The 24,281-nt window shown below is 41.4% G+C and overlaps 2 protein-coding genes across 16 annotated transcripts; one reads left to right on the top strand and one right to left on the bottom strand.

The window, feature by feature from the left end:
* The first annotated feature begins 2,660 nt into the window (after positions 1-2,660).
* On the top strand, positions 2,661-13,238 carry NTMT1 (N-terminal Xaa-Pro-Lys N-methyltransferase 1). 15 transcript variants are annotated; one of them, XM_074293818.1, is made up of 6 exons: positions 2,674-2,836; positions 3,133-3,219; positions 4,282-4,459; positions 9,338-9,557; positions 10,855-11,107; positions 12,065-13,238. In XM_074293818.1, exons 4-6 carry the CDS (start codon positions 9,396-9,398, stop codon positions 12,319-12,321), a joined length of 672 nt encoding a protein of 223 aa, XP_074149919.1. In that variant the 5' UTR covers positions 2,674-2,836; positions 3,133-3,219; positions 4,282-4,459; positions 9,338-9,395; the 3' UTR covers positions 12,322-13,238. The 15 variants fall into 15 exon arrangements, with proteins under 15 accessions (XP_074149922.1, XP_074149918.1, XP_074149926.1 ...); XM_074293826.1 differs by having other exon boundaries at positions 2,690-2,836; positions 9,341-9,557; XM_074293821.1 differs by lacking the exon at positions 4,282-4,459 and having other exon boundaries at positions 2,661-2,836.
* A 215-nt stretch (positions 13,239-13,453) lies between these two features.
* On the bottom strand, positions 13,454-22,201 carry ASB6 (ankyrin repeat and SOCS box containing 6). Its single transcript, XM_074293815.1, has 7 exons — positions 22,063-22,201; positions 19,559-19,739; positions 18,110-18,291; positions 16,914-17,020; positions 16,566-16,674; positions 15,713-15,799; positions 13,454-15,531 (listed from the first exon to the last, which is right to left on the bottom strand). Exons 2-7 carry the CDS (start codon positions 19,708-19,710, stop codon positions 14,864-14,866), a joined length of 1,305 nt encoding a protein of 434 aa, XP_074149916.1. The 5' UTR covers positions 19,711-19,739; positions 22,063-22,201; the 3' UTR covers positions 13,454-14,863.
* Positions 22,202-24,281: the final 2,080 nt, after the last annotated feature.

Below are 24,281 nucleotides of genomic sequence, written 5' to 3' on the forward strand. Positions count from 1 at the left end.
CAGGATGGTCAGCATTAGGTCAGATTCCCTTACTAAAATGAATGATTATAGGGTGAGGGTACTTTCCCCTAGTGTATGCAATCTAGCCCTAAACCACAAGGTGGCAGCATTAACACAGGTCTGCAGGGTAGGGGGCTATTAATAGAATGGTAGCAGTTTATTAGATCATAGATTAGAGCCAGAAGAGACATTATATTCCTTTTAGTTTAACTCATTCATTTTTATAAATGAGAAAACTGAAGATCAGAGGGTTAATCGCCTTGTCTGAGGTCACCAGTTAGTAAATGGTAGAGTTGTGATGGTGATGGCTGAGAGCAGATTTATATTTATTATTAGTCTTCATTTGTACCAGCCTTCCGTATCAGTTATCCTGTTCTTAGACTTTTACTAGATTATGTTCTCTTCAGGGAGGGTTCTCTTCTCCCTGATAGCCATCGCACACAGCCAGGTTTAGCAGGATCACCATTACTGTGGTGATTTGTAGCACTCCCCTATTCAGAAAACTTCCTTCACTGTATTTGGGACAATCTTCAAAGTCTAATGCCAATCCCTCCTTAGCCCAACTCCACTTACTTCCTAATATGCACCCTATTTTTCAACCAAACCAAGCCAATAATCACTACTCTGTAACTTTTCACACTGTCTGGGATGCATCTTCCCCATCCCAACTCTTTATACTTATTCATTAAAATCTTACCCTCACTTCAAATTTTACAGATGAGGAAGTTGGATCATCTATAATGCCTTCAGAAACGGGAATGGACGACAATTTGGAGCCTTAAAATTAATTCTGATTAGTGTCACTTGGGTCCTCCATTAGGCCCCAGGCAGCTATCTCCCTTGTCTGTCCATGTAAACCAGTTAACACCAGCAGAGAGGGCTACCCAGGGACCGGAGAGACAACCACAGGGTTAAGCATCTGGTGGCCCAGGAATTGGTGAGGATGAAGTCTCCGGTTATTTTGCTGCCCCAAAGCAAAGGAGATAGGGAACCCCGAGCGGCAGAAAGGAGCCAGTCAGTGCTAGAATGGATTATCAGAGTTGTGCCTGGAAGGAGAGGAGAGACTGGGGATTCAGGATGCCCTTTGCACATTGTTTATGGAAAAGAGACAAAATCTTTTCCTTCGGGCCATGGCAGCCCAACCCAGGATGAGACAAAAGGCTCGGATAGCCCTTACAACTGCCCCTCCCTCAAGATCCATGGGACTTGTTGGTGCCAGAGAAAGAGAAGACAGTATTAGGAGTTTGGAAGGTTACTAGGATGGGGAGACTTAAGTGGTGGGGTAGAGGGCGTTCAAAGAGAGGAGGCAAGAGTGATAGAAACTGGAATAAAGACGGGTTATTAGGGAGCACGTGGCAGGAGCAGGAGGTTTGGGACAGGTTCTGTTGCCTGGCACACTGTGAGGGATTAAAAAAATGCAAGTTGTTGACTGTGAGAGGAAAGAGGAGGCAGGGATTAGAAAGCTGGCGAGGGGAGGTGGAAAGTAAACAAGAAGATGATGTGTTTAGGGAATAGGATAGATAGGAAGAAGAAGTTAAAAGGCAAAGGATCCCGTCTCTCCCACAGAGACTTGATTATTTCTAAAAACTGAGCAGCTCTGATAAAGCCCCCACTAGGTCTCTGCTGCAGTTCTTGTCTCGGGTCCCTTTCTGTGGGATTCAAAGTTGCCCCGTGCTTAATCATTCAAACCAAAAGTCGTACCGAACCCACTCTTTTTACGATCCCATGACAAACTACGTTCAGCACGGATCAAAGCTCCAGAGGGGCACCTGTCCCCTTCCTTCCCCACCCGTCAGCAGCATTACAAGATGAGGACTCCTTTATTTCTATGGCCTTCCTGCCCCTCCTTATCCCCCTTCCAGCTCCTCAGTTTCTATGGACAGTAGGACATTTCACCCAATCTGCTTTTCATTAACCTGACAGGGCCCAGTGCTCTGAACCAGTCCTGACTCGTTGGGAGCCAGGCCGAATGTCTAGCCAGCTAGGGTCACTCACTGTCCCTCCTCACCATTTCTGGGAGACCTTGTCAACCGTTCAGAGCACAGGCCACTTCTAAACCTGGGCTCTCAAGGACCTGGGCTCGTGCTGCCCCCCTGTGTCCCTACCTGGTGTTGCACCCTCTCAGGTACTGCACCTGCTCAAAGATGGCTAATTACTCCGGATCAACTACTGTAACTGCTTGGTGACCGCGTTTGCTCTGATACTGGACCTCTGAGGCTTTGCAGCTGCCTTTAATTTAAAAAAAGATACTGCACACTCTAGGTAGCGCATTTAGGGCGACACTGAATGCTCTCCACATTTCACCGTTCGGTTATCACACCTGCACAGACACCGCACGGGCTGCGGCCGTTTGTACGTTGCACAAGATCAGGAGGTGCTTTTCCAAGAATGCGCACCCGTTTTGTGCACTCAAGTTGCAATCATTAGTGCATTTGGCCAACCCACTACGGATTGCTTTTTTCGACCCTTCCTCCTTCCCCAGAGCCTTAGACGTGGCAAAAACCGTCCCAACTTCCCGCACACAGTAAGTAGGAAGGTCCCCTGCCAGCTCAAGCACACGCGAGTTTCGTTGGAAGGCGGGGTCAATCTAGTAGGTGGTGCCACGGAACGCTCCCCGACCAGCAAGAGGGCGGAGCCAACGCCATCATTCACGCTCCCTCGTTCTCCGCGGAAGGAAGTGACGTAGATAGGACAAAGGGAACGCACGCTGGCTCCCCACCGTCGCCAAACTGGAGTCTCGGTGTTGAGGCTGAGGTTTCCTGGGCTGCTGCTGCCTTTGTCACCCCCCCCACACATACACCCGGTTCTAGGTGACTCACTGCCCTCTGTCCCGAGGGTGAGTAGCGTGGGGGAAACCCTTGTGAGGACGGCGACAGGTGAGGGGGGTGGTGGGGAAAATTTTTCCTCCCAACGGCCTCAGCTTCGCTAACCCCTCCCCCCAGCGCGCGAACCCCCGCCTGACCACGTGACCTTGACCCTCGTGCCAGCCCCCTGCCCTCCTCCGGGGAACGGGCGTCTATGTGACCCAGCTTCTTTGCGAACCACCTGGGCCCAGTGCCCCACGAGCTGTGCATGCCGCAGAAACTCCCTTCTCTTAAACTTCTCCCCCAGTCCCTGCCTCTCTCCCTTTAGCATTAGCACCTTCGGGCTCCGGCCTCTTCTCCGCTACGTGGGATCAGGCAGTGACGGGAAGTTTTCTTGGCCCTTCCATCCCTAAAGGTACAAATTGTCTTTCAGCCTTGTCCCACCTCCTAGGGTGGGAGCCGTACTGGGCCCGAGGCGCTTGCTGCTGAGAGTTTGCAGGCCTGGGGATGTGAAGAAGCATTTTTCTCTGGGTTGCAATTAGGGGAGGAATAAGAAGGCATTACCTAGGATCCTCTTAGTGCCTTGGAGAAGCGGTTACATAAAGTAACCCCAAGAGATCGTTGTGACTCCCCGGCTGCTACTTCCCGACAAAGAAATGGGATTTGCCTGAGTGTTGCTACCGCTAATAAACAGTGATTTTTGTCCAAAGGTGGGGTATAGCAGCTCTTTTGGATTTGTTTCATCTTTATACCCTAAAGACAAACCTGGCTTTACTGTTCTGGCCTAATGCAGGGGTCATTTCAAAGGCATTTACAGCTTGTGCATTGGTGAAAAGAGAATGAGCTAGGGATGTAGGGCCCATTCTGAGTATTGATATTAAGGTAGCATTTTAATGTTCATAAAAATTCTATCCTTTAGATAACCCTGTGCAGATACTGTCCTTATTTTGCATAAGAAATATAGAGGGAAGAGCATTGGATTTGAAGTCAGAAGACCTGGGTTTGAATCCCATCTTTTTTTCCTTGCCACTCATAAGATCTTAGGCAAGGCCCTTAAAGATCTCACTGGATCTTGGGATCTGCCCATGGATCAGAAATAAGATTTGAACTCAGGTTTTCTCTAAATGGAATCTCCTTTCCTCTCCTCTGTACATACTATTTTCATCATTTTGCTAATTCACCCTGTGACTCCAGTAGGTAATGTTCTTTGTCTATATAAAATGGCTTTTGGGCAATGCATTGTGCTAAGCACTGAGAATGCAAAGAAAGGCAAAACACTTCCCACCCTCAAGAAACTTGTAATCTAATGGAGAGAACAACTTAGTTCAATCCAACTATATTCAAGATAAATTGGAAATAATCAGCAAATAGAATGTCCCTTCTTAGCTCTAAATCTATGAACCTGTATTTAACTGATCTTTAAACTTTAAGGAGGATGTTCTTGTAATCAGGTTTTGTTTTGTTTTGTTTTTTAAAGCACAGTGTACTCTATACTACCTCAAGGAGACTGGTTCTTAACCTAGTGCTCTCCAGCAGAATGCTTCTTTATCTTTCAAACCTCAACCAAGTGAAGTAGCCCCTCAGATGCTAATTAGGTAAAATGTCAACTGGGCCATTGTTAGCTGCTGGTGAATGGAAACTCTTTAGGGAATGAGGTAACATTATTTTGGATATTGTCTGGTTACTATTTTCTTAGCTCCCCCATCATATATATTAGGACTTTGCAAAAGGTCTAATATTCTTTTAGCTATTCTGAACAGAATGCCTCTTTGCCTTTTTGAGGATATGCTTGTGAGTGGGAGGGACACTGACATAGGATTACAGATGGATATATTTATATCTAAGATCCAGCACAGTCTGTTACTCAGGACAGTCACATAACGGCCTCTCTTCCAGTTTTATACCCTCGATTGTTAGTCTGAGCATTTTTTTCCTCCCCCTTCCTGCTTGACAACTGGAATTTGAGTTAGAACTTAATTATTCCATTGCCCTTCCTCTCCCCTCAACACTGGTATAATGTGTTGAGAAACAGATATGTTGTGGTTCTATATTCTGCATTCTACATAATTGATTCAAATCCAATTGTAACACTTAATCTCAGGGATAGCATTTACAGCCTACTTCATATTCTTCACCTAGTTGACCAATGCAATTTGACATGCAGTACAAAAACAAAATACTTAACACTACTTTTCTGTACTTGTTTTCAAGTCATTTTATAAGTTTATATCCTTTGTGAAGAAAGAAACCAGTTCTGGATCCTTGTCCTTTGTCTACTTCACTTTGTCTACTTCACTTTGACTACAACACCCGTCCTTACTTTTGAGTTTCCTAGGAGCAGGAAGCTCAAGTCTGGGATAAACAATTTTTGATCCTGTGCTGATTGCAATTTGATTTTTAAAAATTATATTATGTGATAAGTAGCTATGATAGACTTGGCTCTTCTCAGTAAAACAATGATCCAGGACAATTCCAAAAGACATATGATGGAAAATGCTGTCCACATCCAAAGAAAGAAGTGATGGAGTCTGAATGCAAATCGAAACATTCTTTTTCACTTTTTTTCATGACTTTTTTTCTTTTGTTGTGTTTCTTTATAACATGACTAAGGGAAATGTGTTTTATGTATTGCATACATGTAACCTCTATCGTATTGTTTACTGTCTTAGGAGAGGCAGGGAAAGGTAAAATTTGATTTTGAAATGAATATTAAAATTGTCTTTACATGTAATTGGGAAAAAAACCATTTTTTGGAAAAATAAACATACTTGTGAAACACTGAAAGACAAAAGGAGTAACAAATTAATATATATGAGATATGGTGGGGTGAGATTTAGATAGGCAGATGGTTACTTGGAAGCAGATGAGGTGAGGGAAGAATCAAAGATTCTTCTGGGGTTTTGAGCTTTGGTGACAAACATAAGGAAATCAGAAGGAGTTGGGGGGGAAATAATAACGTGGGTTTAGGGTATATTGAGTTGGAGTGCTACTTAGAGATAAAGCATTGGAATGTCATCAATGAATCTCTGGGCCTAAATGAAGTCACCTTGAAAAAGAGAATAGCAATAAAAGGGCTGAGACATGGCTTTGCTGCTGCCCTCCTTTGGGTTTGCCCTCCAGGATACTCTGTCTTATGGTATCTTTCCCCTTACCCCTCTCCCATGTCACATGATGTATGTCTTCTCTCAGACCTTACTTTTCTTTTAAGGTGCTAAATAAATTCCTTTTAGAATTTAGCCTGCCAGCTAGGACATGCTCTAACCTCATGGGGTGTTCCTTTCTCCCAGTAAATGGCAGGTTACACTAGGGAACTTGTCCATTCCAAAAAAAATCTTTCTATGCTCTCCCAGCTCTGTTTCATATTTACCATTCCTGGTGTCTTTTATTATATCTCTTCATGGGGCCACAAGATGCCCCCAAAGTCAGGAGGACCTGAGTTTAAATCTGGTCTTAGACACTTAATACTTCCTAGATGTGTGATAACCCCGACTGCCTCAGGCTCCCCCCCCAAAAAAAAAAGGAGATTATTATGTCTCTTCATTTTTGTCTGTGACCTCTTCTAAATAAACTTACCTTTTACTCAAAAAATAGAACTGATAAAAGTAGGACTATATTTCATTGTGGAAGGAAGAATTGAAGTTGTTTCCGTAACAAGAGTAGGAAACTAAAGTTTCAGTAAAATTCAAGCATCCAGTTAGTTTTATGTTTAAGACCTACAGCAACTTTGAGGATACAAAAACAAGATTAAAGCTCTTAACATGGGCACAGGTATCTAAAATTAGAGGACTTATGGCACATTTGTAACTAGGGGGATCTGGAAAAGCTTTCCTATGTAGCCCCTTTAAGAGAAGCTAAAGATTCTAGGAAATGGAGAGAATAATATTCCAGCCTTGTAAAACTGCAATAACTCTGAAGTGAGAAGTTGAATGTGGAGTTCAAAAATTAGTTAATAGGCTAGTTTGGCTAAAATAAGAGGAAACAGCTTGAACCTAGACTGAAGTGCTTAGATGCTTATCTGAGTAGTTTGTATTTTAACCTAAAGTCAGTAAGGAGCTACTCCTCAAGATTGGCAAATGGGATTGATATGGTCAGACTTGAGCTTTAGGAAGATGGTTTTTGACAGTTGAATTGAAGAGGGGAGACACTAGAAGCAGGGAGACCACTTACCAATAGTCCAGTTGGGAAACAGTAGATCTAAAAGAAGTAACAAGTGAATCTGTTAAAGTGGCAGTTGATTGATCAGGTTGATCTCAGAGTGAATAGTTGAAGACAACTCTGAGGTTGCAGACTACTTAAAGTATGATAAGTGATCTCTGCTTTGATTTCCCACTCATATCACCCCTTCTCTCCATCCAGTCAATTCCCAACCTCTTCAACTTTTCTTATGTCTCATCCTTTTCACATTTCACCTAGACTTTTACAATAACTTAAGTAATCTTGTATCCAGTGTTTCTAATAGATTTCACAAAATTCCTTCCAGTGGCTTCCTTCCTATTACCTTTAGGGTACAATTTTAAAACTTCTTTTGGAATTAAAATTCAAAATCCAGCACCAACCTTCCATTCCAGATTAATTTATCTCTGCACATTCTGTGCTCTAGACAAACTGGCTTTCTTTCTGTTCTTTGTAAATAGTAAATTTTATCTCTTAACTTCCATGCCTTGTGCAGGTTTTTACCCATGCCAAGAATGTTCTTCCTGTTCACACTTCAGATTCTTGGTATCCCTACCTCCCTTCAGCTCCCATCTCAAGTACAATTCGGCTTCAGGAAGTCTTAATTCGCTTAGTAGCTAGTACCTCCAGCTAGTATATGTTTTATATTTACATAATCTGTCAACATGTTTATCTCCATATTGGAACATAAACACAAGTTTTGACTCACTTTTTTGTATTTGTGTCCCTTAGCACAGCATAATACCTCTTATATTGTAGATATTTAATAAAATGCTTGTTCATTAAGAGTAGCAAAATAAGAAAAAAAGTTCAGTTTTGGATTTGTTGAGTTTGAGGTTGTTTATGAGACATTCAGGTAGAATTGTACAAGAGATAGTTGTAATTAGAGCTTAATTAGAAGAGAGATGGGGCTGGATTTACATAATTTTTTTGCCAACTGCATAAAAATTATTGGATCAGTGAGAACTGATGAGATCACTGAGGAAGAAATCTGCCTGCTCCTAAAAGATGTGCTTCTCTGAATAATGTCCACTGAGCCTGAGGCCTTCAGTTTCGGCAGAACCAAGCACAGCCAGTAGAACATGATATACTAGTACTATTAGTAACAAAAAAAAAAAAAGTTTTAAAAAAAATTATTATTGACCAGTAAAGAGCTTTCAGCTCCTTTTTTGGAGTTTTTTAACCCTCAAAAAACTATTTTGAAAATCTTAAATTTGTGCCCAAATTTGATTGTGTTCAGTCAAATCCTTTTTAATGAGAAATTCCCTGGTTTACATTGTTTAAGAGTCTTTAAGGCATTTAGAATAGTGTACCATATTTAATATATGATTGTGGTCAAAATATACTAGTACTATTAGTAACAAAAAAAAAAAGTTTTTAAGAAAATTATTATTGACCAGTAAAGAGCTTTCAGCTCCTTTTTTGGAGTTTTTTAACCCTCAAAAAAATATTTTGAAAATCTTAAATTTGTGCCCAAATTTGATTGTATTCAGTCAAATCCTTTTTAATGAAAAATTCCCTGGTTTACATTGTTTAAGAGTTTTTAAGGCATTTAGAATAGTGTACCATATTTAATATATGATTGTGGTCAAATGGGTGTCTGGGGTTCCTTAGTTCAGTGTGTCTTTTATGAGATTAAACAAAAGTGTTTTGCATGTGTTTTAAAGTTGAGTGAAGTAGGTTATTGAGCTCTAGAAGAATAAGAGGCAGTTAAGTATGTTGCCATGGAAGATTCTCTGGAGTCAGAGGATTTTCTCTGAGATTTTGGCCATTTAACTTCCCTGGGTCTTGATTTTCTCATCTGAAAAATGAATTTAGATAAGAGCTCTGAGATTCTTTTCAATTACACAGATTTATAATCCTAAAATCCCTTTTGGTCTGTAATTGATGTCATCACCTGTATGTATGAAAAGAGAAACACTGAATATGAGTCTTCTGTTTCCTTTTCTACCTCTTGAAGCCAGGGCATGAATATTTAAAACTTTCTATGAGCTATGATTGAGTTGAATTTGCCTTCATGTGTACCATAATTGCTGTTTTTCTCCCTTGATGTTAGCTGCTAGGATGTTATCTTTTTAAATTCCTTCTTCCAATAAAAAGTGTTGGAGTTTTGTTTTTTTTGTCTGATCTAGACACTCATCAGTAGAGAACTGATCTAAAAACTCACTAGGATGCTCACCTCTTCTTACTTCCTGTTCTCCTATAAGTAGCTTTAAGTAGAGAAGAAATTGTTACAAAGGAATATTGTCCAGAGGATAGTGTGTACTTGCATTTTAAAGAGTAAATTACATGGTTTCAGAATAGAGAATCTTGTGATGTCTCTACTATAATTCTAAGTTGCTTTTTTCTTTTTCCTTGAGGAGAGGATCTATAGCTTATTGTGTTGGTGTCCAGGAAACAGCCTGAGTTGGTTGCAACATGACAAGTGAGGTTGTGGAAGATGAGAGCCAATTCTACTTGAAGGCAGAGAAGTACTGGAAAGACGTCCCACCCACAGTGGATGGCATGCTTGGAGGGTATGGCCATATCTCCAACATCGACATCAACAGCTCCAAGAAGTTCCTGCAGAGGTTTTTGAGGGTAGGCAGGTCTGGGGTATTTTACAGGCAGGAGTGGGGTGGAAAGCATTGACTGTCATGATAGTGTGATTTGAATGGGAATATTGTGAAGCAGCTGCCCATAATCGGTTGTTGCTCAAACCAGCTGGCAGTTTTTACATTCAGCACTTCAGAGTCACCTGTCTTGTCACTCTTGGTGATTATGAAGAAAGCCATAGGATCCTTCCAAATCCATGGCAATATAAGAGGACTAAAATGACATATCCAGATTCAGTTCTGAGAAAAGCTACTCTCTATTTGTTTTTTGACTTTAAACTTCATAATATGACACAGTAACCACATTCATCCTTAATACTATGAGGTCTTCACAGCTACCTTTATGTGTGGGGCCATGTATCCACCCATTTTCCAATTTGTTTGATCTCTTTCTTTGGTAGGGTTATGGTAAACTCCATGCCCCTAGATGACCAATATGGGACACTTTTATTTGCCTCTTTATGAGATACTTTATTGGCAGTCTGCTGCCAATGCCCATGCCCCAACATGGTCAAATGGTTGTAATAAAATTCTACGTAATTATGACACAGAAATATTCACTAACTTAGCACATAGATTCTTATGTATAATATCCATTATCTATTCCAGTCCTGCTTAAATTTTTACAGGACTCCATCTCAAATCTGAGTAGAGGTGTTTCTGGCTGCATTCATGCATATTCAGTATAAAATGTACATATGTGTTCAGAGTCAAGGCTATAATGAAGTCATATGATACAACACAGGCAAGCAATGTCAAATATTTTTGATTCATTAAGTGATGATTTTGAAATTTTTTTGGTCGTTCCATTCAAAAATCTTTTACTATTGCCAAATATCTTGCAACCCCCATATTCAGTTATGCATTGTGGGGTCATGACCCACAGTTTAAGAAGCTTTGATCTATTCAACATAAACTTCACATAGAAACCCACTTCTATATAATGACTCAGATGAAATACTTTCCATGTTGAAAACTTTTTACAGATGTTAATATACTAATCTTTATAATAGCCTGAGAAACATGTCTCATTTTACAAAGTGAAGCACCAAGAAAAGGAATATATGTGCTCAGGTTAACACAAGGCATTGGTAGAAGTATGAATAAACAGATGACACAGGCACCTCTAACCATCAGCCAAATGTTGGACTTGATAGCTTATTATTTTAGTTCTGTTCTTCATACCTATCTTAGCAAAATCATGCCCCTGTTTTGAAAGGATCCTTGAGGTCTTGTTGCCCTTTCTTGCTGATCATGTCCCCCTTCTTTTTTTTTTTTTTCAGGAAGGTCCAAATAGAACAGGGACTAACTGTGCTTTGGACTGTGGAGCTGGCATTGGTCGAATCACCAAAAGGCTGCTCTTGCCACTGTTCAAAGTAGTGGATATGGTTGATGTTACAGAGGATTTTCTGATTAAGGCCAAAACTTACCTGGGTGAGGAAGGGAGGAGGGTGAGGAACTATTTCTGTTGTGGCCTACAGGACTTCAGCCCAGAACCAAATTCCTATGATGTCATTTGGATCCAGTGGGTTATAGGTAAGGAATACCATCTTTAACTTTGGTTTCTTTCACCTTGTGATGGGGTTGGGGAGGAAATGCCATCAAGGCAGCTATATTCCTGCTAGTTTGTAAGATATTCTTTGATCTCCTTTTCTGTTTATTCTGTGGTATCCCAGTACAGTACTGGAAATACTGGTTTCATCATCTAGCAATACTTCTGTCCCAGAGGAGATCTCTTGAAAATTCCCTTCAATGGATAATCACTTGATTATTTAACCTAATATAGTTCATTTAGGGGGAGTATTTTAACCTGTAACTTTTTTTTTTTTTTAATGATCAAAAACAGATTTTGGCAGGTAATAGTTTTAATAGTAAAATGATGTACCCTATATTAGGTAGACTAACCAAAAGAGAATTTTTAAAGATCTAAACTCCAATCCTGAGACAGACAGTTTTTTTTTTTGTTTTGTTTTTTTTTTTTCATTTCTTTTGGGCTATTCTATGGCTTTTAAACACAACATTGACAATCCTTTATACCTCTTACCTCCAATTTATTTAACATGTCATTTAACTCAAAATAGGAAGTCTATATACTCATCTTGGTTGCTCTGCTACATAATCAGATGATTGCTATGCTAGTTTTGAGAATGGTCTTGACATTAATAGTGCCCCTTTTCCTATTATAGCATAATCTATCTTAATGGCAGGCCATTATCCCCTAACAGTAACAGAAGTAATTCCCCAACTAAACTCAAGCTCCAAAAGGAAGAATGAGCTTATCCCCATCTCCACAGGAAATTATAGTATCCCCAATGATGAAGTGAATAATTTTGGTTCTGTTGTTATTCACATCCCTAAACCTCTCCTCTCATCTCTCTTCTTGGTGATCACACATAGATTGCCCTTAAGAATGGAAGTCCGCTAATGAGCTAGGACTCTGTAGAGAGCTGTACAGTAGCTTTCTCCATTCTCATTCCTGTCTGTCTTCTCCAGGTCATCTGACTGATCAGCACCTTGCTGAATTCCTACGAAGGTGCAAGGCAGGTTTGCGGCCCAATGGCATCATTGTCATCAAGGATAATATGGCTCAGGAAGGGGTGATCATGGATGATGTGGATAGCAGTGTGTGCCGAGACCAGGAGGTGGTACGCAGGATTGTCCGCCATGCAGGTCTTAACCTCCTGGCTGAAGAGAGGCAGGAGAACTTCCCAGATGAGATTTATCAAGTCTACAGTTTTGCCATGAGATGAGACAGTTTGGCATGAGAGACATAAGAAGGGACCAGTGTGGGGTTGGGGGAGGGGGGAATTGGACCCAACTGACACCTGTTGGATCCAGCAGTGTTGTGTTATGGTTCAGGAGTATAGAAACAGCCCCGTAGAGGCTGCCAAATACACCTGTATGTTTGCTGTCAATTTACTCTGTATAGATTCTATATTTAAAAGAAAAGCCAGACACAGAAGGGAAAGTTCTGCTGGACAAGATAGAAGGTGAGTTGCAGGGCTTCCAAAGCAGAAAGTGCCAGCCAATTTTTGTGTGTGTGTGCAAAATAGGAAGAGTAGGCCTGAATCATATCTCCTAACTTTCCCCCTTCTCCTCCCCCCCCCAATTTTTTTTTTCCTGTATGCCTATTTGGGGACTTATTTTTTTTCTTGGCACACAGTTATACATGATAGGTCTGGGAAAAACACTGATCCTACCAGATGACTTTTTTTTGTTTAAACCAAAGGTCTGGCTTCCTTAACAGGAAGTAAAATCACCTTTGACTTTGTATCTATGAACATTAAAAAAGAATCCATTGTTACTTAATTGGGAAGCAAATTGTCCTTGTCCTGTTAAGAGTAAATTAAGGCTTTGTTTTCCTTTCACAACCCTGGTTTGTCTAAGCCTCACTTTGGTAAGGGGATTTGGGATTTCAGGCTATTCTGTGTTGTGAGATTCTTGGATGTTTCACTAAAGCATTTTGTGTACTTGTCTCCCTCTCCTTAATGAATGTAACAATTAGGAAAAGGGTTAAAACCCCTACAGTTGCTCTCAGATTGGAGCAAAGAAATGGTGCCTTGCTTTTGCTTTCGAATGTGGTTCTTCTGTGGCAAGCTGTTAGCAGTGTCATTTTCAGTCAGAAATAAAGGTAAATTCAGTGTTAAAAGCTCAGTATAAAGCAAAATGAAAATGCTGTTTGTTATTCCTCATGAGCAGAACACTTTTTCTTGCTGATATCTAGCCCTAGGCTATTCATGTCCTCAGAAGCCTCACCTTATGTATGGCCCAATACTTTTTTCCACTGGCTACTATGTATCCTGGCAAAACTTTTGCTGTTCTTAACAGTGGAAGATAGAAAGTGTGACTCTAAATCTTGTTAAGAAAAAAGCTTTGTCAGTGTTTAATTTTACAAAAGATCTCATTTAATTGCTTTAGCTTACTCCAAACATCAGTGCAGTTATAGTATAGTGTTATACATTTTCAAATGGCCAGCATGTCTTTAAAAAGTTTTGTGGTGAGGTTTTTATAGGGGGAGACAATAACTATGGGTTTTGGCAGTGACATTTCACAGTCTGGACTTAAAACTAAATGAAGCACTCTGACAAAACTGACTTTGATAAAAGGCCACATACTTGAATATATTTGTAATTGCTTTTAAACACAAGTAGTATACATAGCAGTTTATTTTCCAGTTGAAATAAGAGAGCTTCGAAGGTTTTGGCACTTTGACCATAACTTACACTGGGGTTTCCAGATGTTATCAACATGTTAATAATGTTAGGCTCTTTGTACAGACTACCTACAGCCTCCTAATAAGGTGAGGTAGCTCAAACCAGCCCTATTTACACGCAATCCATTGTGACCTAACATCCCAGTCTCATAGATCTGTAGTGCTGTTACAAAGGTCTGAGTTTATCTTTCACTCATAGGAGAGTAAGTAGATTTATATAAGTTTTCAGTAGCTTTTTCCCCCTGCCACCCAAAAGGCACTTTGGCAGGAGCTGCCAAGTAACAGCTAAGAGAACCTGTGATGAAAAATGGCAGATTTGCATGTCTGACTTCCTTTTTGCCCCTTCCCACATATCCCACTCTGAAACAAAACCAATTTCTGAGCCTTCAGCTACTGAAACTGGTTATTTTTTTAAAATCCCTTAAATTAAAGGGAATAACTTTCTTTACTAAGTGGTTTCTCCAGCCCAGAAGAATGTAAATTCCCTATAGCTCCCAGAAGACCAAATGCTTGCTAAAAACCTAACAGTTTCACAGAGCAGTAGTCCTTGCACCATCAAAGGCAGATTTTTTTTGTTCCCTCTAATATCTAGAGGTGAGCTTCAGTAGACAAACTGTTGCACAGCAAATAAACTCCCACTTAAAAATAGATGAAAATTTAGAATATCAAAACTCTTCCTAGCCTATTCCCTTCAGGCAAGAGTTGGGATCCTTCACCCCATAGGGCAAAGCAACCTTTTAATAATACATCTTATATTAGAAATGAGTGAAGCTTCTATTGTCAAAAACACCCCAGTCAGAAACCCTAGGGAATACCCACCTATCTTTCTTAGCACCCAGCAAGAATCTAGGTCTTTCCCAAACCTCTTTTTTTAGATGGGAAAAAAATTGAGGAAAGGGGCTACCCCGAACCCAGGGACTTAGACTCGGTGCACAAAGGTCAAAACTCTCACATTAAAGCTTTACCAACCATTGTGCCTTTCAACCTGGGAAATCTCAAGAGATCCAGGAGAGGGGGGAGAGGAAGGACAAGACTTGGGGGGAGACGAATGAATGATGAAGGGGCTTGCCTAGGCCATATCAGACATCATCATCATTAGACCCATTGAGCTCAATGAGAAGATACCACTTTAGCCTGTCAGGAAGAGGTAGGGCTTTGACCTTGACATCCACAGGCCAAGGTCGGAGCTGTTGGCGGATGTACACACGGCACAGATGTTTAAGGGGTGGGGGGCAGTACTCTAATTGCTTTAAGGAAGCGAAAAGGGCTTTGATCTTTTCTGCTAAACAGCCAGCAGGGTTGACCTCAAAATTGCTAGGCAGCTGGATTCTCTGGGAACTAGCTACCATGAGCTCCAAGACCGTCTCCGCTTTCTGTAGAAGTTCAGAGTGGCTGTCATCTTCAGGGCAGCCTGGATGGGAACAAAGTCTCTCAAATATAATATGGAAGCCAGACCAGCAAGATGGGCCATGGAGGGAGCAATTGTAGGAGACTCCAGATTCCAGAAGGAAGCGCAGGAGTGGAAAGTGCAGCTTAAAGTTCTTGAGGCAGATATTGGTGAGAGATTCGTGGGATGGGCATTCACTAGGGTCTGCTCCATGGGCAAGGAGCAACTGAGTAACACGAAAGCAGAACCGGTTAATCATTCGGGCCTCTTCTTTGTCACCTCCTACTGTTTCACCAAGTAGGAAGATAATGCATGTAAAAACCGTGTCACCATCTTTGGTAGTAGCCTTTACATTTGCTCCTGGAATATAAAAGGATCATGCTGCTAATAGGACAAGTATATAAATTTTAAAAGATTAATATATCCAGATAGTCATAGCAGATATAAACCTTAAATCAGAATGGTCAAATTGTGAATCCATCTGAAGAAACCAGTAAGGTTAGAAAGTGGGCATCCATAATACCTAGCCCCAATCACTCACCTCCTTCCAATAAGAGTCTGATGTTCTCAGTGTTATGGATTTGGACCCCATCACTACTGGCTAGTGCATGAAGCAAAGCTGTTTTTCCTGTAGAACAACACCACAGTAAATATATTTGGCATGTAAAGGAGACTGGTTAACTAGAGGCAGTTTTATATGCAAGAAGAGCTACTAATGAAAATACCCCACACATTTAGAGCTGCTGCTCTCCCAGATCCTTTCTAGTGCTTGGCTTAAGGGAATACACTGAAAGAATTAATGATTTTACAAAACAAAGACATATTTCAAGAAAGGTATTTTTTGAGCTTAGGTCATGGAGTCTTAATCTGGTTTCTTTAAGACCCCTTCTCAGAATGTTTTAAAATGTATTAATACATTAGGATTACAAAGAAAAACCCATTATACTGAAATTCAGTTATAAAAATATTTTTTAAAACCAGCAGCCTAAGGTGTTCTCTAAACCTTGGGCTAGTCTGGTAGCCCACAAAAGATAGGCAAAGCTCAAGGTACAGCCCTGAATCCAGCTCTGGGTGTCTAAAGCTCAATGAAGGGCTGGAAGAGACTTGGGGAACTAATTAAGTACAGCCACTTCCTTTTTAGTATGTTTTGCCAGCTATGGGAAGATAAAGCTTTGAATGTTAGGAGTTCTTTTGAAGAATTACTGGACAATGAGAAGAAAATGGATGCTAAGTATCTTAGGGCTAAATTAGGAGAAGGCTACCAGAATAGAACCGTGGGCCTGTGCTTTATCAATAAACCACCACCCACTTTTTTGGGGGGGGAGGGGGAGGAGAAGGGGTTAAAGAGGGACAGATTTATATTCATAGTCATGAATTCTACAAGAGCTACTAACCATGCTTGTCAGCTGCATTAACATCAGCCCCAAGGTCCAGGAGTCGTTGCAAGCAGGGTAGTCGCTCAGGTTCCTCACTGGCTAAGTCCAGGGGACTGCTCTCATGGATCTGAGCAAGAACAGAAGTGGGGTGGTTAGCCAAAACCCACTAATGATCTCTGGGATGGGGCAAGGGAATTTGGGAGGGGCATGGAGTTAGGACTATAAAGAATCTAGGTGATGTTCCTGGTGATGGGATGTGAAAAAAAACTTTGAAGAAATGCCATGCTTAGCATAGTCTGGCTATAATTTGTAAAGGTAGTTGCAAACTACCAAGCTTTTTCACCCTTTATCCCTGAACCAGCATACCCGATCTCTCCTGTTAATGTCAGCCCCATGATGCACCAACAGCTCTACCATGTCAGGTTGGTTGCGGAGGACAGCAATGTGTAGAGCAGTGTAGTAAGTGACAGGATCTAAAGACAAAGAGGCTATGAGATTCAATGTCCAAAGCAACATACACACACTATTCTATGACATCTGGCTCCAGAGCCTGGCTTTGGCCTCATAGTAATAGGTTCTATAAATCGATTGCCAGCCACAGCAAGGACAAAAGATGTAAGATGGAACGACAACAAATTTGAGATTCTATAGACTTCTTTCCATCAGTCCTATAGTAATTAGGTAGGAGCTTTCCTTTTGTAAACTTTTCCCCTCCCACTTAGTAGTTCAAATTCAAGCCAAATCTTCCCCTGCAAAGCTTTCACAAACCAGAAGTTCTAAACTAGCAATACTAACCCACCAGTCCTGAGGACAAGCATAGCATGCTCTACTCAAACCCACTATCTGTAATTAAAGCAGCTACAAATCGCCAATGACACAACTGTGTTAAAATGCCTTGTCCAGCTATACATTACCCATGACTGCCCAAGTCCCAGGCCCTACCTACCCCATGTAATCCAAGGACCACATTCTCCTTTGCATGGAGCAGTCTGGTTCTGTGGCCATTTACACGACAGGAAACTAACGCCTTCGTGCCATGATTTATGCCCAAAGCAGCTTATCTGCTCTCCTCTCCACACGGTATTAACAAATAAACTGCAAGACAGCTCAGAGAAAAGCAGCAAGAAATTATCTTCCCTTAGCCCTGGGCTCAGTGCCAGCAGGCGCATTTTCATTAACGTTAATGGGAGAGGCGACATAACTGGGGACTTGGGGAAAGGCTACTAAATCAATCACAGGAGGAGCTGAAGCAAGAACGGGGTTTCAACTAGAATAGAGGTGGCAAGAGAACCATTTAAAAGGCAAAAAGAGGAGGAGGCACTCAGCCAAGTCATCTTCTCCCCCTCATTAGGCATTTGCCCACAAGTTGAAAGTAAATGTGGCTGTTCTCAGAGATTAAACAATAAAAATTTAAGTGACACCTGAGGAATCAAAGGACCAGAAAAAAGTCTGCTCTTTCCACCAAGGTATCATTGCACTCTTAAGCTGCCTGCTCAGCCCTTACCAGGGCTGTCATTTTAGATGACAACCATTTTAGATGGAACATCACTAAAATAACTGACCTTCAAAGTTGAGGTTGGCTCCATTCTGCAACAGGGTGTCAGCCGCATGTGTTAGCCCAAGCTCTGCCATCTTCAGCAAGGAATAGCTCACACCTTCCTGGTAAAAGGGGGAATGTGCCTCCCTCTCCAACAGCTCATTAAGAACAAGGACCCGACTTCCATCATCAGCCAGATAAGTTGGGCTGAGACATAGGAAAGAAACCAGATAGTTAGAAGGGAAACATAAGACATCTGATTTGAATGAAGAGTACCTTCTTGATGATCTGTTTTATGTTAAAAAAAAAAAAAAAATTCATTTCAATATTACTAAATACTTGAATAAATTATCAATAATATACTAATAAATAACAAAATAAAACTTCAATAATATTAAAATTGCCCATTTGAGCATTAACTCAGCTCTGAAAGAAAATTTTCTCTGATAATTTTTTTATACAATGCTATTTATCTGCTGAATGAGACCTCATGCACTATAGTGTTGAATACTAGTGATTTGCAAAGTCCTAGGTTCCTGTCACTAACTTCTCTAGTTGCTTCCTCTGGTTACTGTCTAATAGGATGTTTTCACTGTACACTTGGAACTGGTTTAGTTGTTTGGTCATCAATATCAAGGAGTCTGGGATATTAAATTTAAAAATATACTACAAGTACCAAGAACTCTTATCTTCTTTAGTCATTGCTCCCAATAATTCAAGAATTATTACTGTCCTAATTTTATACATTGCTTCCTCAACAGACTCCCTTTATATGGCTGTCAGATTAAAACACAAATCTAAATTATGGAGTGTAAGAGCTGGAAAGGATCTTTTGAGATCATCTAACCCCACCTCCTTCTTATAACAATATATAGGTTTTTTTTTCCCTAACACAGATATTTTTTAGATAAAAATGACTTTTTCAAAGATATGGAGACTTTGCCAGAGGGATTTATGCACTCCCAAAAGCTAAAACTCTAAATGCTGAGACAACACTAGTGGTTAAAGGAACACAACCTTAACATTTTGTTTGAAACAATACAATAGTCATGCTTCAATAAACCTAATATGTGAAAATGTACGTTGCCACAGTCATATTAGAGGAGTGACTCTTCCTCTTCCAAATGAATTTACCACAGTATTCTGTAAAAGTTTGCTCCCCTGATGCAATTTAAAAAGATTTGATGGCCAGATCACACAACTTTAGAAACATACTTGAATGTGAAGTACTTGATACAAAGGCAGCATTTCCATTCATCTCTATTACAAATGGAGAATACAGGGAAGAAGTGAGGCAAGAATATATGTTTCTCTAAAACCACAAAGTCATTTAAAATTCAGAGCAATGCATTATCCTAACTTCTGATTCCCAGTTTCCAGTTACAGAGCCCATTGTCAGAATGGACACTTTGCCATAACCATTAGACAGCCTTCACCGATTTAGACAAACCATACAGGAAAGAAATTTAATTACCTCTCCAGACTGTCTTGTCTGTCAGGATCTTGTATCCCCAGAGATCCCAAAATTGTATCTACCAAAGGCTGGTACTCAAAAATGATCCTCCGGAAGCCATGTAGAAAGGGCATTGTGGTAGCTTGGTCAGTTTCCAAAGGAGACTCTTGCATCAATTGCAAGAGTTAAGGGCTGGTTTCCTCTGAAATCAAGAGATTGATCTGGGTTCATTCCCTCAGTGGAGGCTTTCATCACTTCTACCTCACTTCAAAAAATGAGATGTGCATGACAAAAACCAGAAAACCAAATAGTCCAATATCTACTGCTAAAGAAACTAAGACCCAGAGAAGGAGCTCATACAGCTCTTACTTGGCAGAACAGAATGACAGAGCCATGTCTCAAGTTCTAGCCCAGAAAGTAATTTCCACTACCATTAGAATGCTTCTTAAACACACCCAAATGAAAATACTCCATCCTTTGGCGTCTAAGAAGTTTTTAAGTGTTCTACATATTTGTATCACCATTGACATTTTATAGATATGTTCAGGGAAGGGGTTAACAGCAAGACAAGTTGTCAGGGGCTACTACAACATTAGTACTGCTACTCTGATCAAGATGATGATAACAAGAAAATTCCAAAGGATCCATGATGAAAAATGCTGTGCACCTCCAGAGAACTGATGAACTCTGAATCCTAAACTGAAACATACTTTAAAAAAAAACCCTTATTTTATATTTTCTTTTGCAAAATAGCTAGTAATGGAACTATTTTTGCATGCATGATTTCACCTGTATAACTGATATCAAACTGCCTTCTCAAAGAGGGAAGAAGGAATTGGACATCAAAATTTGTTTAAAAAAAAAAAAGTTAAATTTTTTTTTATTCATAATTGAGAAATATTTCATCAAAGAATAAAAAGAATTTTAAAAAAGAGCTACTGCTATAAGGTCCCTGAGAACAGAGATGATGCTTAATTCATCTGTCTCTTCAGTCACACAGCAAATAATAAGTGTTTGCTAGATTAATACAGTCAGATCTTCTCAGAGTTGAATGGGACTTCAAAGATTATCGAATCCAACCCATTAACGAATGGAAATTCCCAAAAAGTAGTTATGTAATCTCATTTTGATATTCCTCAGTGATTTGCTGAGACAGCCCTGCACATTTATGGACAGTTCTTGACCATTGGCAAGTTTTCCTTATATTATGCTGGAAGTGGCCTCCCATAACTTAAACTCCATTGGTTCTCAGGTTTGACTTCTAGAGCTCCCATGTGCAACAGGTCTTTCACGTAAATACATTATCTTTCCTCTGATACCTTAAGTCATACTTAGTGATTCTCTACTGTTGTTATGCTTCCTGCATCAAAGTTCTCCTCTATGGTTTCTACATATATTAATACGTTTTTGATACCTTTATCAAACTCTGAGCTCCGTGACAGCAAGGACTATGTCACCTCACCTGTCTTTCTTCCCACTGTGGGACTCTACGCATGCATCAGAAATGTTAAATTAACATAAAGCATATACATAAGTTGTATGGAATTGAGATCCCCAAGTTCTAAGGAGGCTGCGTTCAATTCAATTTAATGACAGTTTCTAAGCACGTACTTGACAGCAGAGGGGATACTATCTGCTTCAGTATCAGGTAAATAAATGGCAAAGCTTACCATGTAGTATAAATTAAAGACACATGGCAAAGTGCTTGGGTTGAGGGTGGGGGTATTAGTACTGGAAGTAATTCATGCCGTTGTATTTTAAAGGTTGTGAAACACTTTCCCTGTAATCTTGGAAAGGAAGTGAACTGTCTGTGAGACTGCACAGCTAGAAAACAGCCGCGCCGGAGCAAGGTCTTCCGATCCACGGGCTTGGATGTGAGACTTCCATCAGTGATAGGTGAGTTACTCCCTATCTGACAGTCGTGACCTAGGCAAAGCCTTTTTACTTCTCTAGGCCTCAGTTTCCTCAGCTACAAAATGGGCACAATATAATGAAGCGCAAGACCCTCTTTAAAAATCTTTAAATTCCTACAGGTTAGTAATTATTACGAGGGGAGGGGGGCTTCCTGGAGGAAGAGGCAGGGAAGTGGACTTTAAGGGCGGGGTATAGGGTTTGGCTTTTCACTGAGGAGAGCGGGGCGCAAGGGTGGAAGTTACAGATAAGAAATGGACCGGATGTCAAGGACTTCCTGTGCAGAGTGCGCCTCCAGACTAAGTAATGAGCTCTCCGTCCGCGAGAGTGGCCAGTCAGGGCTGGGTGACCACCTCTCAGGGAGGCTGGCCACGGCCTGGACGTCGGGCCTGTGGGATCGCGTCTAAAGGAGATGCCGGCGGTCCTGTCAGCCCAGAACCCGCGCGGGAAGGCGCCGGAGCCGTGTTTCTGACCCGGCCCATTCGGCTCGGAGTCCAGCCCTGCCTTCCGCCGTCCTCCCTCCCGAGACTCCGGCCCAGGCAACCGGCCCGCCTCCCTTCAGCCCTGCGCCGCCCCGGCTGTCCCCACAACTCTAGCGGCCAGGCCCCGCTCACCCTCATCGATCCCGCGTCCGAAGCTGTAGAAGAACCCGGCACCGGAAGTGACGATAGCTGTCGCGAGGAAAAGAACGGAAGTGGCGGAAGAGTACTAGAAAGGGGCGCTCCCTATGTCCCGCGCCCCCTGGAGGGCAGGAGGTACAGGGCAGCGCGGCGGAATAGAATTTCTCTGAGACCCGGGGCTAGAACTGGGACAGAGCATCCCTGCATTCCTTCTAAGATACAGGTATCTCCCAAGGCCTCCCCCTCCACGGGCGCGGGGCAGGCGGAAAGAGAGCAGCCTGAGAACTGGAGGCGCCTCCTTCCGGACCTCTCCGAGTTTTCCCCGTGGGAGGGAAGGGTCTGGCTGCTGCGGCATTTTATCTCCTGACAAGCTCTAGTCTAGACTTTGGAGGCTGTTTGTTTTTTGGTTGGGTTTTGGGTGGAAACCTGTAACGTCGGATGTGTGATAGGCGTCCCGTCTGTTCTAAAAGGGGCGTGGCAAAACCTCCCAAAGGCAGAATCCAGACAAAATTCCCCAAGCTTTCCCAGTGTGGTGGTGGGGGGGGGGTTCTACCTTCCGGTCTGCCTCGTTCTGTAAGAAGAGTTACACACATGTAACATGTATGGGACTGCCTGCCCTCTAGGGGAGGGGGTGGAGGGAGGGAGGGGGAAAGTCGGAACAGAAGTGAGTGCAAGGGATAATGTGGTAAAAAATTACCCAGGCATATGTACTGTCAAAAAATGTCATAATTATAACATTAATAAAGAAAAAAGGAAAAGAGTTCCAAGGGCCAAACTTTAAAACCCATCGCTGAAAAAAAAGTCCCACGCATTCCGCTTTAAAGCAACAGGCGGGAGCCCCGCCCCGCATCGTGGGTACAAAAGATAAAACTGGGATTATTCGGCATCTGCACTTAAGGGTCGAGCCCCAGGCTTAGAGCTTAAAAAAGAGAAAAACTTTAGAGGCATTCTCTCGGTTTACAAATTAGAAGAGAGACTAAGCGCACTTGGCCCAGTCACACGGGGCAGCGACACCCCCACCCAAGTCTTCTGGCTGCAGAAAAAAGACTTTCCACATGTTCCACGGACCTAGTCAGTGGGACATAAAATAGAATATAATGGGACAAAGGAAAAATCCAAAGTTCCCCAGCAAAATTTGAGGAGGAAACAATCATTTTTAGCTAGAAGAATCAGGGAGGTCTTCATGGTAATGCTAAGGTGAACCGAGAATAAAGAGAAATTTTCTCTTTTTTCAACAATTTATTTTTTTTAATTAACATTTATTTTCTCTTCCACAAACCTCAAGTGGGAAAAAAAAAAAGACATATGCATATTCATAATTAAGCACCCTCTCCCCGGTGCCTTTGTCTTCCCTAATTAAGTTTTCTTTTTCTTATTTGTATCCCTAGTGCTTAGCACAGCATACAGTTGTACAGCATTCTCACAAAGGACGGTGCCATTAGGGAGGTGATGCCATGACATCACAGTGAATGGCAGGCGCTCGTGAATGCTTCTTGAATTGAATTGAATCAAGCAAAAATAATACGTCCAAAAATGTACGTCTAGTTCTGTGCATCATTCCTCCGCAATAGGCGGGTGACATCACCAGTCCTCTCCAACTTGGGCATTTCTCAGCTGTCTGTCTTTACCATGTTAGTCCTTAACGTCTAAGTTATTCCCACAGTTCTATTCACTTTACAAGGCATCATTTCAAACAAATCTCCCCAGGTTTTCCTGTAACTGTCTTTTCACCATGTCTAACAGCCCCGTAGTGTTTTTTTATATTCATATATCAAGAGCTATCCGGCCATTTCCCAGTTAATGAGCACCCTCTTTCCACTTCACTTACTACTACAAAAAGGGTTGCTAAAGGAAAAGAAGAATTTCAAGACTAAAATGAGAAGCGATGGGATGTCTTTAGTGATATATAGAGTGGGTGAAAGGGGTACTGTGAACATGAAGTTAGAAAAGCATATTTAGGACTAGATTGTGGAAGACCTTAAATGTCAGACTAAGGAGTTTATATTTTCATCCCAAGGGCAAAAGGAAGCCAATCAAAGTTTTTGAAAGGAATTTAACATGAACTGTGCATTCAGAAGATTATTCAGGTAGTCTTGTAAAGGACAAATGCAAATCAGAGAGACTGGAAAACAATCTACTTAAGATATATAAGTTATTGAACAGGCCAGGAGTGATTGGAACCCAATCCACAGTAGTGGCCATGTGAGTGAAGA

This window comes from Sminthopsis crassicaudata, chromosome 2 (genome assembly GCF_048593235.1).
Source record: "Sminthopsis crassicaudata isolate SCR6 chromosome 2, ASM4859323v1, whole genome shotgun sequence".
NCBI classification, from domain to species: Eukaryota; Metazoa; Chordata; class Mammalia; order Dasyuromorphia; family Dasyuridae; genus Sminthopsis; species Sminthopsis crassicaudata.